Source organism: Dreissena polymorpha, chromosome 2, assembly GCF_020536995.1.
Source record: "Dreissena polymorpha isolate Duluth1 chromosome 2, UMN_Dpol_1.0, whole genome shotgun sequence".
Taxonomy (NCBI): domain Eukaryota; kingdom Metazoa; phylum Mollusca; class Bivalvia; order Myida; family Dreissenidae; genus Dreissena; species Dreissena polymorpha.
In genome coordinates this window covers 15,252,152-15,265,969 of record NC_068356.1, presented here as the reverse complement: position 1 = coordinate 15,265,969, position 13,818 = coordinate 15,252,152, and the positions used below count along the sequence as shown (strand labels likewise).

Genomic DNA, 13,818 nt, shown 5'->3' with positions numbered 1-13,818 from the left:
GCAATCAAAAGTGTATGAACCGGTACATATGTTCTGCTATTGACCGCGCGTGCTAAACACGGTGCCTATACCACGTGACTTTTTAAGATCTGTGTGGGGAGTTAAATGTCAACAAAAGCACGACAAAGGTAAGATTTTTAAGGATAACTTTTTTAATATGTCATAATTTTCAATGGGATAAAGTGGAGAGCCCGCTCATTCATGAGAGTTTTCTATAGGTATCATGATTTTGTAAAACAAATGAATATTTTTTCAGTAAAGTGCAACCGCGCGTTTGAACGGTTAGAAAAAGGTAGGATCAGTGTGGGGACATTATTTTATTATGACACAAAAACATCACCTCTCGTGAAATAAAGCAATAAACTTTATTGGCGGAGCTTACACTATATCATTTTGCATCCATTTTCAGGTTTCTGTTATTTATTTACGAAACAAAATTCAAGAAAACTATTCTTACAGTAATATGATCTGTGTGGTATACGTTTTTCAACGGATCTGTGTGGTATACTGTTTTTAAGTTTTTCAGTTCTATTTAGTTGTTTAAACAAATGCTTGTCAACAATGTATTTGAAACGGGATTTTTAAATGCGCTAGCATGTAAAACACATAATGGCTATACACTACGCTTGCACCGCTTGTTAAACTAATACATAATTATGATTTACAGGCATTCTGTACAATCCCGATTATAATATTAAAATCTTACGCTGGAGCATCTTAAATCGATGACAAGTCCATGCTTACCTTAAATAAGTGTACACTTTATGTTATTGTATCAAATTCCATTTTTATTTTGGCGCCAAACACTACTGTCCGGTGAAGTAATGTATCGTATATTATTTTTGATATTATATTTGCTTTAAGGTATGGCTCAATGCTCCGAATGCGGAAAAATGTCGAAGACCAGAGCTGGATTATTGCGCCACATTAGGGGACACGCTAACTCTGGAAACTATAACTGCTTTGGGAAAACATTTCAGGTAAGATTAAATACCTTAAAAATAGTTACATTTTTATACAGTTATGCTAACCAGATCAACGGATTTATGTAAACAACACAAATATACAATATATCTCTTCTCTCAGGTTATCATATATTTTGAAATAACTCAATAATCGTCAAATCGTTCGTAATTTAAAACTAACGAACGCGTGTCCTCAGATACTAACATTTTTTTAATAGCGTGCTTACGCATTAAAATGTCACGTGAATAAAATATGTTGTTTTTTTCTCAGGATGCCTACAATCTTAGAAGGCTTCAACGAACAAAGGACCCCAATGTCACGTGTGTGTACAGTGCGGCAGGAGCTTTGCGGACAAGTACCTACTCGTGGCTAGAGAGAAAAGTGCAAAAAAGAGGGATTGGTGAAATGTTACCAGTGTGTGTTGGCAGTTAGGAGTGAGAATGACCTCAGAGAGCACGTCAATACCCACATGCATGACAAGTGTTACAGTAGTGAGGAGTGTTTCAAAACGTACAAACGCAAAACAAACCTTTCTCGATACGTGAGGACTTCACATAAATCCGTGAATACTGATTAAAAATCATAATGGTTTACAGTTTGTCTGTGTAACTTCATTATCGTTTTACTTTATTTTATCCGTTGTTTTACTTTTACTTTACTTTTCAAAATGATTCTAAAGTTATCCGAATTTGATTAATTTTCAGGTTTCGTTTAGTTCGTTTGTGTGTTTGAAATCATTCTCAAATAATTGTGCAATAATTTGGATTTACGTTATTCATTAATATATCGCATCTGTGATTTGTATTATCGAATCTGTGATTCTTTTTTAATTATAACTTGATTAAAGTTTTGCGATGTTTTTTCGTTGGTTTCAATTTTAAATACCGCTGTCACGAGCTAGTTCGATAATCATAAGCAGCCAGGGTTTCTAATACTAGGGTTTTACACGATTGCTTTACATAATTAACTGCCTGCTTATAATTACTCTAGGCCGTGGTAATTGACAGTAAACAATGTATGCAATGTGGTTGTGTATACAATACAATACTCCTTAATTCGAAATACGTCTTGACATTCTTCAGAGCTGCATCCATCCACAACACAGAATCGTACATATATAATCATATAATATAATATTTATTCATTTACTTTTTATATTCTCTTCAAAATAATTAACGCTAAAGATAAGCATACACTTGTTACACTGAATACAACGACATAATTTATAACATGACATTATCACCAACACATGGCGAATGATTGTCAATATCTATACTATGTAATAAACTAATGCAACAATATGAATTCCATATATGAAATAAAACACACAAACACACACATATATATGTTTCTACTATGACCAGTATTTTGTTTTTGATAAACATACCGTTTACCTTAAACTTTAAATAACAACAAAATGACAAGCCAATACGTCTGGTGGATTCTGTTTTATCAGTTTGCATTCCAAATTTGATTTTAAAACATACGTATTACTCAGGAAAGAACATGCCTTTGCTTTTTGTCAACCTGTGTAATATTTGACACAATTTCTGTTGCAGAATTTGTGTCAGAATTAAAATGTCCATTGTGTTCGTCTATCCGCATTCTTATTGTTGGCAACAGTTTGCTATCGTTTCGTCTCGCCCGCTCCCACCTTACTCCTAGTGTCCCCTTCTGTATAGCATTCCTGTCTCGTGAAACTGTTTCCTCTATTTTTTCTTCCCTTAACCCTTGTCCGCTCACTAGTGCCAAATAGGTGATAACTGAAATGAATGAATTTTTAAATAATAATAATAGATCTACTACTACTACTATTACTACTACTACTAGTAGTAGTTATAGTAGTAGTAGTAGTAGTAGTAGTAGTAGTAGTAGTAGTTGTTGTAGTAGTAGTAGTAGTAGTAGTAATAGTAGCAGTAGTAGTAGTAGCAGTATTAGTAGTAGCACAAATAGGAGTAATAGTAGTAGTAGTAATTGTTGTATTGAAATAATTGAAATTAATTAAAAATATATATATTGTCGTTATTATCTCAATTTATCCGTAAATTGTAGAAACAAGGATACCACACAGATCCTTCTAAACACGTATACCACACAGATCATATTACTGTTAGAATATTTTCTTGATTTTGTTTTCATAAATATATGAAAGAAACCTGAAAAAAATGCAAAATGATATATTGTAAGCTCCGCCAATAAAGTTTATTGCTTTATTTCACGAGAGGTGATGTTTCTGTGTCATAATAAAATAATGTCCCCACACTGATCCTACCTTTTTCTAACCGTTCAAACGCGCGGTTGCACTTTACTGAAAAAATATTCATTTGTTTTACAAAATCATGATACCTATAGAAAACTCTCATGAATGAGCGGGCTCTCCACTTTATCCCATTGAAAATGATGACATATTAAAAAAGTTATCCTTAAAAAGCTTACCTTTGTCGTGCTTTTGTTGACATTTAACTCCCCACACAGATCTTAAAAAGTCACGTGGTATAGGCACCGTGCTAAATATGGACCGCGTTTTCCAAATATTGACGTTTGACCGAGGTATTCCGATGTTGACACAGGCGACTGATTAAACTCAAAACTTATTTCCTATCATTACCATTTCAATCATTTACAAAAACTAACATTAACATCAACTTGAAACATACCAACCTCCGCGCAGAAATTTGACGGGAACCAGCTTAGCTGAATAAAATCCCTGCTTTCATGACCAACCACGTGATGATGGCCTATCATGCCTATAGCCACGTAGTTCAATAATTTTACCGTTGTTACTTTTGCTTTAAAAAACCAACTTAGGTAAGGCTTTTTTATTATGAACTTATACACTATTTTCAAAATGTAAAATAATACTCCTTTTCAGAATATTATACATAAACCAATCAAATAAAATCCTACCAAATCTGGTAAGATTTTCTTGTGATGGCAGAGATTTTATGTGAGATCAAGGAACGACAACTCTGCGTGGAGATTCGAAACATACATGTATTTCAAAGTGTGAGTATGTGTTAACATTACCTTATTAATTGTACAATGCCTGTCAATGTGCGCTCTGTAACAATCGTTGATTGTATCTACACATATTAATACACATACAAATACTGTCGGGATTGTAGGGCTGGTCAGTATTATGTCAAAATGCCAGTGGTTTGTTTTTCAAATACATACCATGTGATTCTATGCCGCATAATACACAGCTATAATTAGCGATAGCGCTCCCATAAACGTGGTATTATTCAGCATAATTATGCGACTCGTGCTCTGACAATTTCCGAAAAAAAGTTGGAATTAGCAAGACATAACAAGTGAGTGAATCGTCATATAACACATACCAAGCCAATATCGAGCATTAAACGGTTTGTGCCGCAGATTGCGTGTGCTGCTATCGACGCATTCACAGGTACTTGAATTTTTTTTGGTCCTTATATATATATATATATATATATATATATATATATAATAAGATTATATATATAAGGACCAAATTTTTTTCAATTACCTGTGGCTGCAGCATGTTGACCTGTCAGTGACACACTCGGGGACACACTCTTCTCTGACGATGAACACAAATCTACTAGTTTGAATATACATAGTCACAACACACACGGGGTTAGTCGCTCGTTGTCGTTGTCCGCTTCCCGATTAGTCGATGCAATAATGTACGCACGCAGTTGATGATTGGGCCCGATGCTCACAACAGGGTTTTCAAGCAGCATATGTGGCTCGTCATAGACGCGTACAGCTCGGGCGATTTAAACCAAATGTATTCACAGCCGTAACATGTACGTTGTGTTCAGTACAATATTTTCAAAGACCCGCAGCAGGTGTATTGAGACGTTTGGTCTCGATCAATCACAGAGTCGTATTTCATGCACACAAACGCCACAAAACATGATGAATAATCCCGACCACTTGCACAACAAAACCAGAGCCACTCGACGAGTGATTGAGGCTTTCAGGCCGCTGGAAGCTGTTTATCCGGGTGATTGACATATTCGAGGAGCCCCTTTGATCTTGATTGATTGCCCTGTTAATGTGTTTTTCAGGCCGGTATACACACAGGGTGGGTGTCCTGCTCATAACAAGGATTTACCCCGACCGGATATCTTTTGTGCGTGGATTCACTAAAACTTTTCACCCGTTAAATGTATTTTTGATCTCTATGTATATATGAGTTTTCTTTCTAGTGTATCTACTTCAAAGGCTCAGTGAGTAAACAAAGGTTTAGGCTTGAATTAGTAATTCCACAAAATGTAAGTCTCCCTCAAAGAGAGTTTGTCTTGATAGATTGTGTTTTGGAGACTGTCTTCTAATGTTTGCTAATTAAGATTGACAACTTGAAGGATAAATGCTAGTTTTACACGTTTTTAATTATAGACCGTCCATGCCTATGCAGTCTACTCCCTGCACACGTGTCGAGGTTCTTATGACGTCCCTGGCAACAAGAGCACATAAACCTCACGAGTTTGATCCCGTGTAAGTCTTTTTATATTAAAACAAACATTGAGAGTTTTATAGACAGTATTTTTCTTTGTTCGATTCTAATTATCCATCTTTTATTACAGAGGTAGTTTGTCTCCCAGATTAACGTTCAGGTTTGTTACACGCGCTTGTGGTACCGATATACGTTAATGTGACAACACTATCATTGATACCTTTCCGCCCACCCTGTCCATCTCTTTCAGTTTGCCCTTACTTAGTTGCATGCCTGCGAGATGTGTTGCGCCAGATCCTGTCAAACATCTCCGTGAGTGCCTTTGATCAACACAGAGGCTCTGACAGCGCACACAATCCTCTCCGTACTGGTCTCAATGGAATCTCTGACACATATACATTTGCTGATACGAGCATTTGCCCTCGTGTCGTGCACGTCAATCACCGAATTAACGCCTTTCCGCTGCGCTCAGATTGATTCTATTTGCTTCACAATGACCACCTAAGCGCGCCTTATTAAATTCCTTGACTTCTTATTCCGGCCCGCTAATCATTGGGAACAGGCTGATGACAGGCGTGGAAAATCGACTACTTTCGTGACCACATAATCGTGAAATTTATTCATAAAATGTTTCGGATTAATTTTTCATCAACTTAGATGTTATAGGTAATTATAATTTAGATGCAACACACTATAGAGAAAACGGATGTATGAACCTGATGTTAAGTATATGCCTTCAAATCTACTTTAATACCTTTGGATGTTCTGCCAAACGAAGATTTGTTTTTTGCCATCGTCACTGCTGATATAATCTGTATTGTTTAAAGTAGTAAAATATAATGTCAAAATGTGAAATGCTTTCATATAATAAAACGTGCCCTAATCGTGTCTTTAAATGAATAAATTTGTCGCGACACTTTATTTCAAGAATGCAGCGTTTACCATTCAGGTTAAGGGCGATAGACTCAAGCACGCAGATAACTCTAATGGGTCTTGGATTGTGGATTTGTCACAGAGATATGCATTGTTTAATCTTTCAGATCAGATCGAGTCATGTGTTTCAAAATACATAACAAAAAGATGACAAGCGTAGACCATTAAAAAAAGGGATTTAGAACGCAGAACAAACGGTTACGTCCAACTATGTATAGCCCAATTATCACCAGCCACAGAGCCGTGTCGTATTAATGTGACAATCTCAACTAATCAATTATCAATTGCCAACATTATGGCCCAACAATACGGACAGTTAAGCCATTAGCCATTGTCGTAAAACTAAATTTTTCAGACAAGATTGCTCTGTGTTTTATCTGCGAGCATGTTTAGGTAACCTTAGCCTCTCTTCGGCCGCCGATTACTACATACTCATGTATCGGGGATTGTTCAACCTGCTCGCTAGAGATCGGATTTCAACAGGTATTTACCATTACTGATAAGAATATTGCCATTTTCTTTTGAAGTTGCCGCTTAATTGTTCAATCTGTCAAACATAAGACAGGAAGCCTTTCGACACGTCAATCTTAATCTTCATATAAACACCTTAACATTAGATTGATTGATATGGTGGTGGCGCCCCGTAATATCCGCGCACTCGCGGCCAAGCGCTTGAAGCGGGAAAACGCCTGTAGCAGATGATAAACCAGACTTCCCATTTACGAATATGCTTTCGACGTTGTTCTTATCGAAACTTCGAAAAAAGTATTTTAATAAGTCATGCATGTTTAATGAATGGTATTGTGTTTTTACACATTTTAACCATTCTTATAACATTTCCGGTTTTCTTAGAATATCCAAGAGGTAGAGCTGTTTCGTCAGTGTGCTAATTTTCGAATTAAAAACAAAACTATTCTATGATTTTGATTTACCGTCTCATGGCAAACGATAAATGGACAAAGGAATATTCACAATAATAATCTGAATACATTTCGGCCAAAACAAGCTGTTGTTATTACGGATATTTACAGCTAAACAACATGTTTGGATTTATTGAACACACCATTACAAACCCAACGTATTATAAATTACTTTTGATTGACAGAATAGCTATTGAAAAGATTGATGGGAGTTCATAACATGGCTGACTAGGCGAAACTGCATTCTATAACGCGCATTCTAATTGGTCGAAACCCTCCGCCTAATGACACGCCTCCTATTGAAAACGAACGAGTTTTCCCACCAATTAAACGCGGCGAAAGAAGACAAGTGTCAAACTGTCGGAAACGAATCTTGACAATCCTTACCGTGTAATGTACGGAATTGAGCGTTTGAAATAGCGACTATATGGGCGGCATAGAAAGAAAATCGTTGAACAGAGAAGGCAGTAAATTGATTGACAACTGTTTCTGTCCGAGTGATACATAACTTCTATCAAAGTTGTCAACGGTTTATATCGCCGCGCTGTTTTTTGAGAGTGGATATAGTGTGTGGAGTGATCTGGGAGTAGTTATTGTTCTGATATTTGAAAGAAAACTTTTGGATAAACTTGTTTACAAATTCATGATATGCCGGTGACAGATCGTTACGATACATCCAACATGCTGCCGGCGTCGGCTTCTCAATATCTACCGCCGGACTATTTCCAGCCCCTGCCGACAACAGTAAGTCCTTTATTCATTTAATTTTATATTGCCATCAATTATTAAATTATGAATCCTTATAATAAACATATTGATGTAATGCATAATATAAAAATACACCAATCTGATATCTGACAATTTTTTTCTTCAATGTTAAGGTTTATGCTCCAACTACATTCATAGCACAATATACCGGTAATTCGTTTGTATTATTTAACATAGGTTGTCGGTAAATCAATTAATTATTTAACGGAAACAGAAACAAATTTCATTCGTTCTCTTTGCCAAAATACTCGGATACTCCGACAGCCCTTTTAACTAGTAAGTCTTTTCTTGGATCTAAACTAACGTTATATTGGAGAGGAAAGTGACAGAAGAATCAATATCTACTTATGCTACAAGTCCAAACAAATTAGACAGAAATTAGATCCTCGATATTCTCGGGAAAATCGAAAACCATGTTATCAAAGGATGTGTTGGCAGATGGGATTCTGTAAAGGCTCGAAATAATGATGATGCCAAATATTATTTACAGACTCGCCTCTGTCCCATCGCTCATAAATATACGACTGTGTATTGTTATTTACAACGATGGTCATATTCTTTGAAATAACTCCTAGTTTTTCTGTTTGCAGTTGGACGCCAAGAACAGCCCATTGGCCTTGCTGGCACAGACGTGTAGCAGCATAGGGAAAGACCCACCATCAAAATCTATCATACCGCCATTGGAGAAGAAAGATACCCCACAGAAATCGACTTCCAGCGAGCGAGACCTGAAAACGAGTTCCCCGAAAGAGAAAGACGGACGAGTGTCCAGCGAAAGTCATCGGTCTTCTTCTAGTGTTAGCAAGGACATTCCGAATTTCTATCCCATATCAACGTCTAGTCCAAAGCCGGTGAAATCTCATTCAGACAATCTAGGGACAAAGGATGGGCGGAAATCGGCTGATAACGATAACAAATCACATTCGGTTACATCTCGACCTTTGTCTTCTTCATCAGCCAGCGGATTAAAATCAAACAATGACAGGTCAAGCCCTCGTTTGAAGACCAATGAGCAAATTAAAGAGGTTCAGGAGACGAAACACTCCCCGAAAAGCAGGCGATCCGAATCTCCAGTGCGGAGGGACAATAGGTCACCATCGCCCGAAATCAAGCATGGTTCTCTATATCCGGGGCTTCCGTACGGTCCCATGGGCTACCCTGGTTACCCATACGGGCCGGGAAGCTCTTTTCCGAGCTCTGCCGAGGCTCTTGCAGCTGCCGGATATCCATTCGGCCTCTCGGGTCAGAGTGCGTATAGTCTTGCGTCTGCTCATGCGCTTGCCGCACACCAGGCGGCATTGAAGTCAAACTCGTCAGCTGCCTTGTCACAATACATGCAGTATGCACGATTAAGGGCCCCCGTTCCCGGTATGTCAGGGTGCAAGGATCCATATTGTACTAACTGTATGTCATCAGGCGTACATCCCAGCTCACATCTGTCACAATGTACCTCACCCGGATGTACACAGTGTTCACAGGAAAAAGCTTTACAGGGCCTGTTTGGACTTCCAGGTTCAAATCCACTTCACTCGTCGTTATCTGGCATCCCGTCGTCGGCGTCTCTTGGACTTTCCCATTTACACAATTTATATGCTCAAAACATGTTGTCACAACATGGACAACAACACGTGTGTAATTGGATGATGGGAAGTGACTATTGTGGAAAGCGGTTTAATTCATCCGAAGAGTTATTACAACATCTCCGAACGCACACTTCCGGTGGGGAGTCCGCTCTCAGTGCCTACAGCTCCCTGGGACTGTCAATCCCCACCCCCGGGGATCTACCCGGTCTCCAAGGGTATTTAGGCTCGGGTAGCAACATCAGTCCGGAAACATTGCGGAGAATGTACCCGACGAGCTTGAGTCCGCTTGGCGGTGGATCGGCCTTGTCGAGTGGACGATATCACCCGTATAAATCGGCCATGGCTAATATGCCACCCGGACTTCCACCTCATCCATCGTTGTCGTCGTTGGGGCTGTATTATTCTCCGTACAATATGTACGGGCAACGAATAGGCTCGGCAGCAGTGCCTTAGTAAAAACAGTGGACAATCCTTGCCATTGCTGCTGATATTTTATTCTCTCATTTGGAGTTAAATTCATTATCAGTAGAATATTGTGATATTTATTAAAAGAACTGACGCGCGTATTTGTGACCTGATAGTTTTGAAGTTGTTCATATGTTGCAAACATGTTGAAGATAATGAAAATTAAATGTGCTTTTTATTTATTTAATATTCAGATTATGTGCTGTTGTTGGTTTATGAGTAATTGTAATTCAAGGTGTAATAAAATTACAAATTATGATGCAGAAAATATGAGTGAAATAATAGTTAGAATGCCTATAAATGTTTATATAAAATGATTTATTCTGTTTTCATTTATAACATATGTCAGATTATTAAATCCGATGAAAATTATCCTTTATTCGTTTTACTGATGCATCCCAAAACAGAGGAAATAAAACCCCTAAAACTAGAAATAAATCAACCTATTCCCCTCCAGCCCCCAGTTAAAATAACTTCACAATATAATTTATGCTTGAAAACGCGAGTGCGTTTCAAATGGGCTCATGATTTTAACGTTTCACATAGATAGCTGAAATAATTTTACATAGTCTAGTTTGTGAGTATTTAAATAATTTATTTCTTGACCTGACACTGCCTTTACTTTATGGTGACATGTTTATGAATGCGATTTACGCTTAAAACACTTCGCTCGAGTAATTTATACCGATGTGTGCAAGGCAAAAGGATAACCCATCGTCGAGACGAAGTAATAGAGTTGGGATTGTGCAGCTCTGTTTGAACACGTGAAGCTTTTTCACCGTAGGACGTAGGTGTGGCAGACTTAATGATTTAATGTCTCGTTTACGTATATAAAATATGTTCCGGTGTAGAAAATTACAAATGATGAAATTACATGTAAGATGAAAACTAACACGGGACTAAGGCTTTGCAAACACATTTTAAACAGCTCGAGTCAGTTCGTTGTTTTTGTTTTAATAATGGCGCACATGAATAACATTATTTTCATTTTTCATTCAGTAATAAATCAGGAGGCGACTGTATAAAAAATAAAATAAAAGAAACAACTAAAGTTAAATGTTTATAATATAAGAAATAAAACGGTTCATTTAGATATTTGTTTACCAGTTATACGTACAGTTTAATTTGCATATAAAATGTATAAGGTGTTTTCTTCAATTTTTGACATAATTTTAAAACGTATAATTATTATAAAAATATATTTTATGAAAAATAAAAACAAATGTTATTAATATTTTGTTGGATACTTTGTCATACAAAATGACTTAAAATACATATTTTTATATTTATAACTATTTTTTAATCACACCATGCATTTTGATGAATTCGGCAACGAAAACATCGCGAAAACTAAGGTGACATAATAAAAAATGCACTTGATTTTTTTTAATAAATGAAGGAAAATATATAAAGATATTAATAAAAGTTTGTTAATATATTGCTCACAACAAAATTATGCCAATTAAATCAGATTAATAAATAAAGCATTATTAAAGATAACCAATACCTGTCGATATGTTTCTTATTTTATGGTAAAATAAAATTGTGTACTGAACAGAAACAGAAAGTCCATCTTTCTCCTGCCATTCTCAGATGTTAAATAAATGATGAATATAATGATATACCAATAAATACTGACATTACAAACTTAATAAGGGCATTATTAACGGAAGTGGTATCATGAAAAATATCGAATCGATAGGCATAAATTTACCATCCAGTTAACATCGGGGGTTATGGGGGTGGTGTCGGGGGTTGTCGGTAGGGTCCCGAGGGGTGGGGACATTTTTCGGAATTAAAAAAAAAACGCTGCATGAGCATCTTGTAATATCGTGTTTTTCCGTCTATCCGCGAATAAGAATCATAGTGACCCTCATGTTTATGTCTTCCCGGGATTCCCTAATAACACCAGCTGTCTAGTTGGCAATTCAAATAACAGAAACTGGACATAAAACACATTAGTTTTTCTGTCGTTGAAACACAATACTAATTTGCCGATATATCAATTCGTTTTTACCAACGAACATGGCTAGAATAGATGACACTCAAAGACCCAACTGGCGCCAAGTGATAAAAGCCACCTCAACCAGTCAGGAGTCGTTGTGGATTGGTTGTCATGGAGAGGAAATAAAATGAATTTTATGTCAGAAACACGGGTCGAGATAGATGGATGAAAAATGAGTGTGTCGAATGGTTATAATTACATTGTCTAATGATAAAGTAGATTCGGTCAAAATGTGTTTGCCTGCTATCACCAGCATCGTTTGAATTGTTGTCAGTATATGAAACATCTTATTTATTGCTTTGGCGTTCTGTTTCCATTTTGTTTTGCCAAAATACTTGTGTACGCTCTTCTTTGCGCATTCAGTGTATACTTTGCGTTTGTTATGCAATTTACCAAAATACTTACACACTGCTTAGTCTGTGCACATACTGCAAAGAACACTACGTCTAGACTGGTCATTTATTTTTAATATTCGAGATAACGGAAGGCGTCCTATTCAGAATCAACTCTATACAGTGTGCAAAATGCTTGCCTTAAAAATATGCTGGAAAAACAATATTTTTAAAACCAAATGACATGTGTTTACATTCACCGTAAGACAAGCTTGTTGATGAAATTTGAGTTCGTCGAATTCTTGTGTTAATGCGTGGAGTAAAAGTGTATGTAGGTTAGACTCATCGCAAATATTGCAATAAAACAAACAATGACAATCCTGATCACATGTGCTAGTAATACGTTTTCAAAAACAAAATTGTACTTTTGTGATGTATTTTACTATCGTTGTAATGCAAATTGAATGACGATAATCAGAATAATTATTATTTTTCACTAATATGTCGTTCCAAAAAGATTGTTCATAATACGGTTAAGAAAATATATAATTTGAATAAAATACTGATTAAATAGTGTAACAACGTAAAACAAGTTTAAATTCAAATAAAGTCAACATGTCGGGCTTAAAGTATTTAAGATCAACATTATAAGCTAGTTTGCCTTTCATTTGAATAAATTATTTAATTATTGTAACGCAATCTTAATGCAAAAACCCCGCCACGAGATAGCCCGATAAGGCGCGAAGTTTCCAATCTGTTTATTCTAGGTCTTAGGTCTTTGCTTAATGAGGTCTTTGCTTAATGGCACCTGCCCTCGTCATCGCTGTAAAAGCAAGTATTTTTGTATTATCTCATAAAACAACTAAAATATCTATCAGAAGAAAAAAAATAAAGCACGGAGATTCGAAACAAACGCAAACAAACACGCACGCATGCACGTACCCCCCCCCCCCCCCCCCCCCCCCGTCCACACACGCACACCTCCACCAAAACATAATAAACATACCGAAACATTTTGGGGACTTAAACCAACGGACAATATGTTTCGGGTCAAATGACAGCTCCTTGACTACGAAATGTCTAGTAAAAAAACAACAACATGTATTTAGCGGCATGGTTTATTAGCCGAGATCACAGATAACGAATACTCGTCAAATGTCACACAAAGCGCAATTATTCATCACTGCTTTAACTAGTTATTGAAAATTCTTAACCCCAAAGGCTCTGATGTGTAGAACATAACGGCTACATGGATCATAAATTATCTTTACAAAGGCAATCGGATAGTAGCAGGACATTATATACGGATTACCCAATAAGTGCACACAGTCAAAGACGGAGTGAATGTAATATATAGTGCCTAATCACCTCATTTCTACTGGACAAAAGAGGACGAACATTA

At 36.8% G+C, this 13,818-nt stretch overlaps 1 protein-coding gene and 2 long non-coding RNA genes across 4 annotated transcripts; all 3 read left to right on the top strand.

Annotated features, from left to right (window-relative positions):
• The first annotated feature begins 711 nt into the window (after window positions 1-711).
• On the top strand, window positions 712-1,826 carry LOC127870238 (uncharacterized). The gene is made up of 2 exons (XR_008044713.1): window positions 712-980; window positions 1,237-1,826. It is a non-coding gene; the product is annotated as an uncharacterized LOC127870238 (long non-coding RNA).
• Window positions 1,827-3,711: 1,885 nt separating this feature from the next.
• Window positions 3,712-6,208, top strand: LOC127870239 (uncharacterized). Of its 2 annotated transcripts, none has more exons than XR_008044715.1 (3): window positions 3,712-3,774; window positions 5,353-5,451; window positions 5,661-6,208. It is a non-coding gene; the product is annotated as an uncharacterized LOC127870239 (long non-coding RNA). The 2 variants fall into 2 exon arrangements; XR_008044714.1 differs by lacking the exon at window positions 3,712-3,774 and adding an exon at window positions 3,785-3,972.
• Window positions 6,209-7,555: 1,347 nt separating this feature from the next.
• LOC127865972 (zinc finger protein Noc-like) lies at window positions 7,556-10,451 on the top strand. Its single transcript, XM_052406127.1, has 2 exons — window positions 7,556-8,007; window positions 8,622-10,451. The coding sequence occupies exons 1-2, from the start codon at window positions 7,912-7,914 to the stop codon at window positions 10,065-10,067; spliced, it is 1,542 nt and encodes a 513-aa protein (XP_052262087.1). The 5' UTR covers window positions 7,556-7,911; the 3' UTR covers window positions 10,068-10,451.
• The last annotated feature ends 3,367 nt before the right edge of the window (window positions 10,452-13,818 follow it).

Coding starts and splice junctions, on each gene's coding strand:
- LOC127865972 (XM_052406127.1), top strand. CDS start 7,912: ATGCCGGTGACAGATCGTTACGATACATCCAACATGCTGCCGGCGTCG. Junction 8,008..8,621: donor TCCAGCCCCTGCCGACAACA/GTAAGTCCTTTA, acceptor TTCTGTTTGCAG/TTGGACGCCAAGAACAGCCC.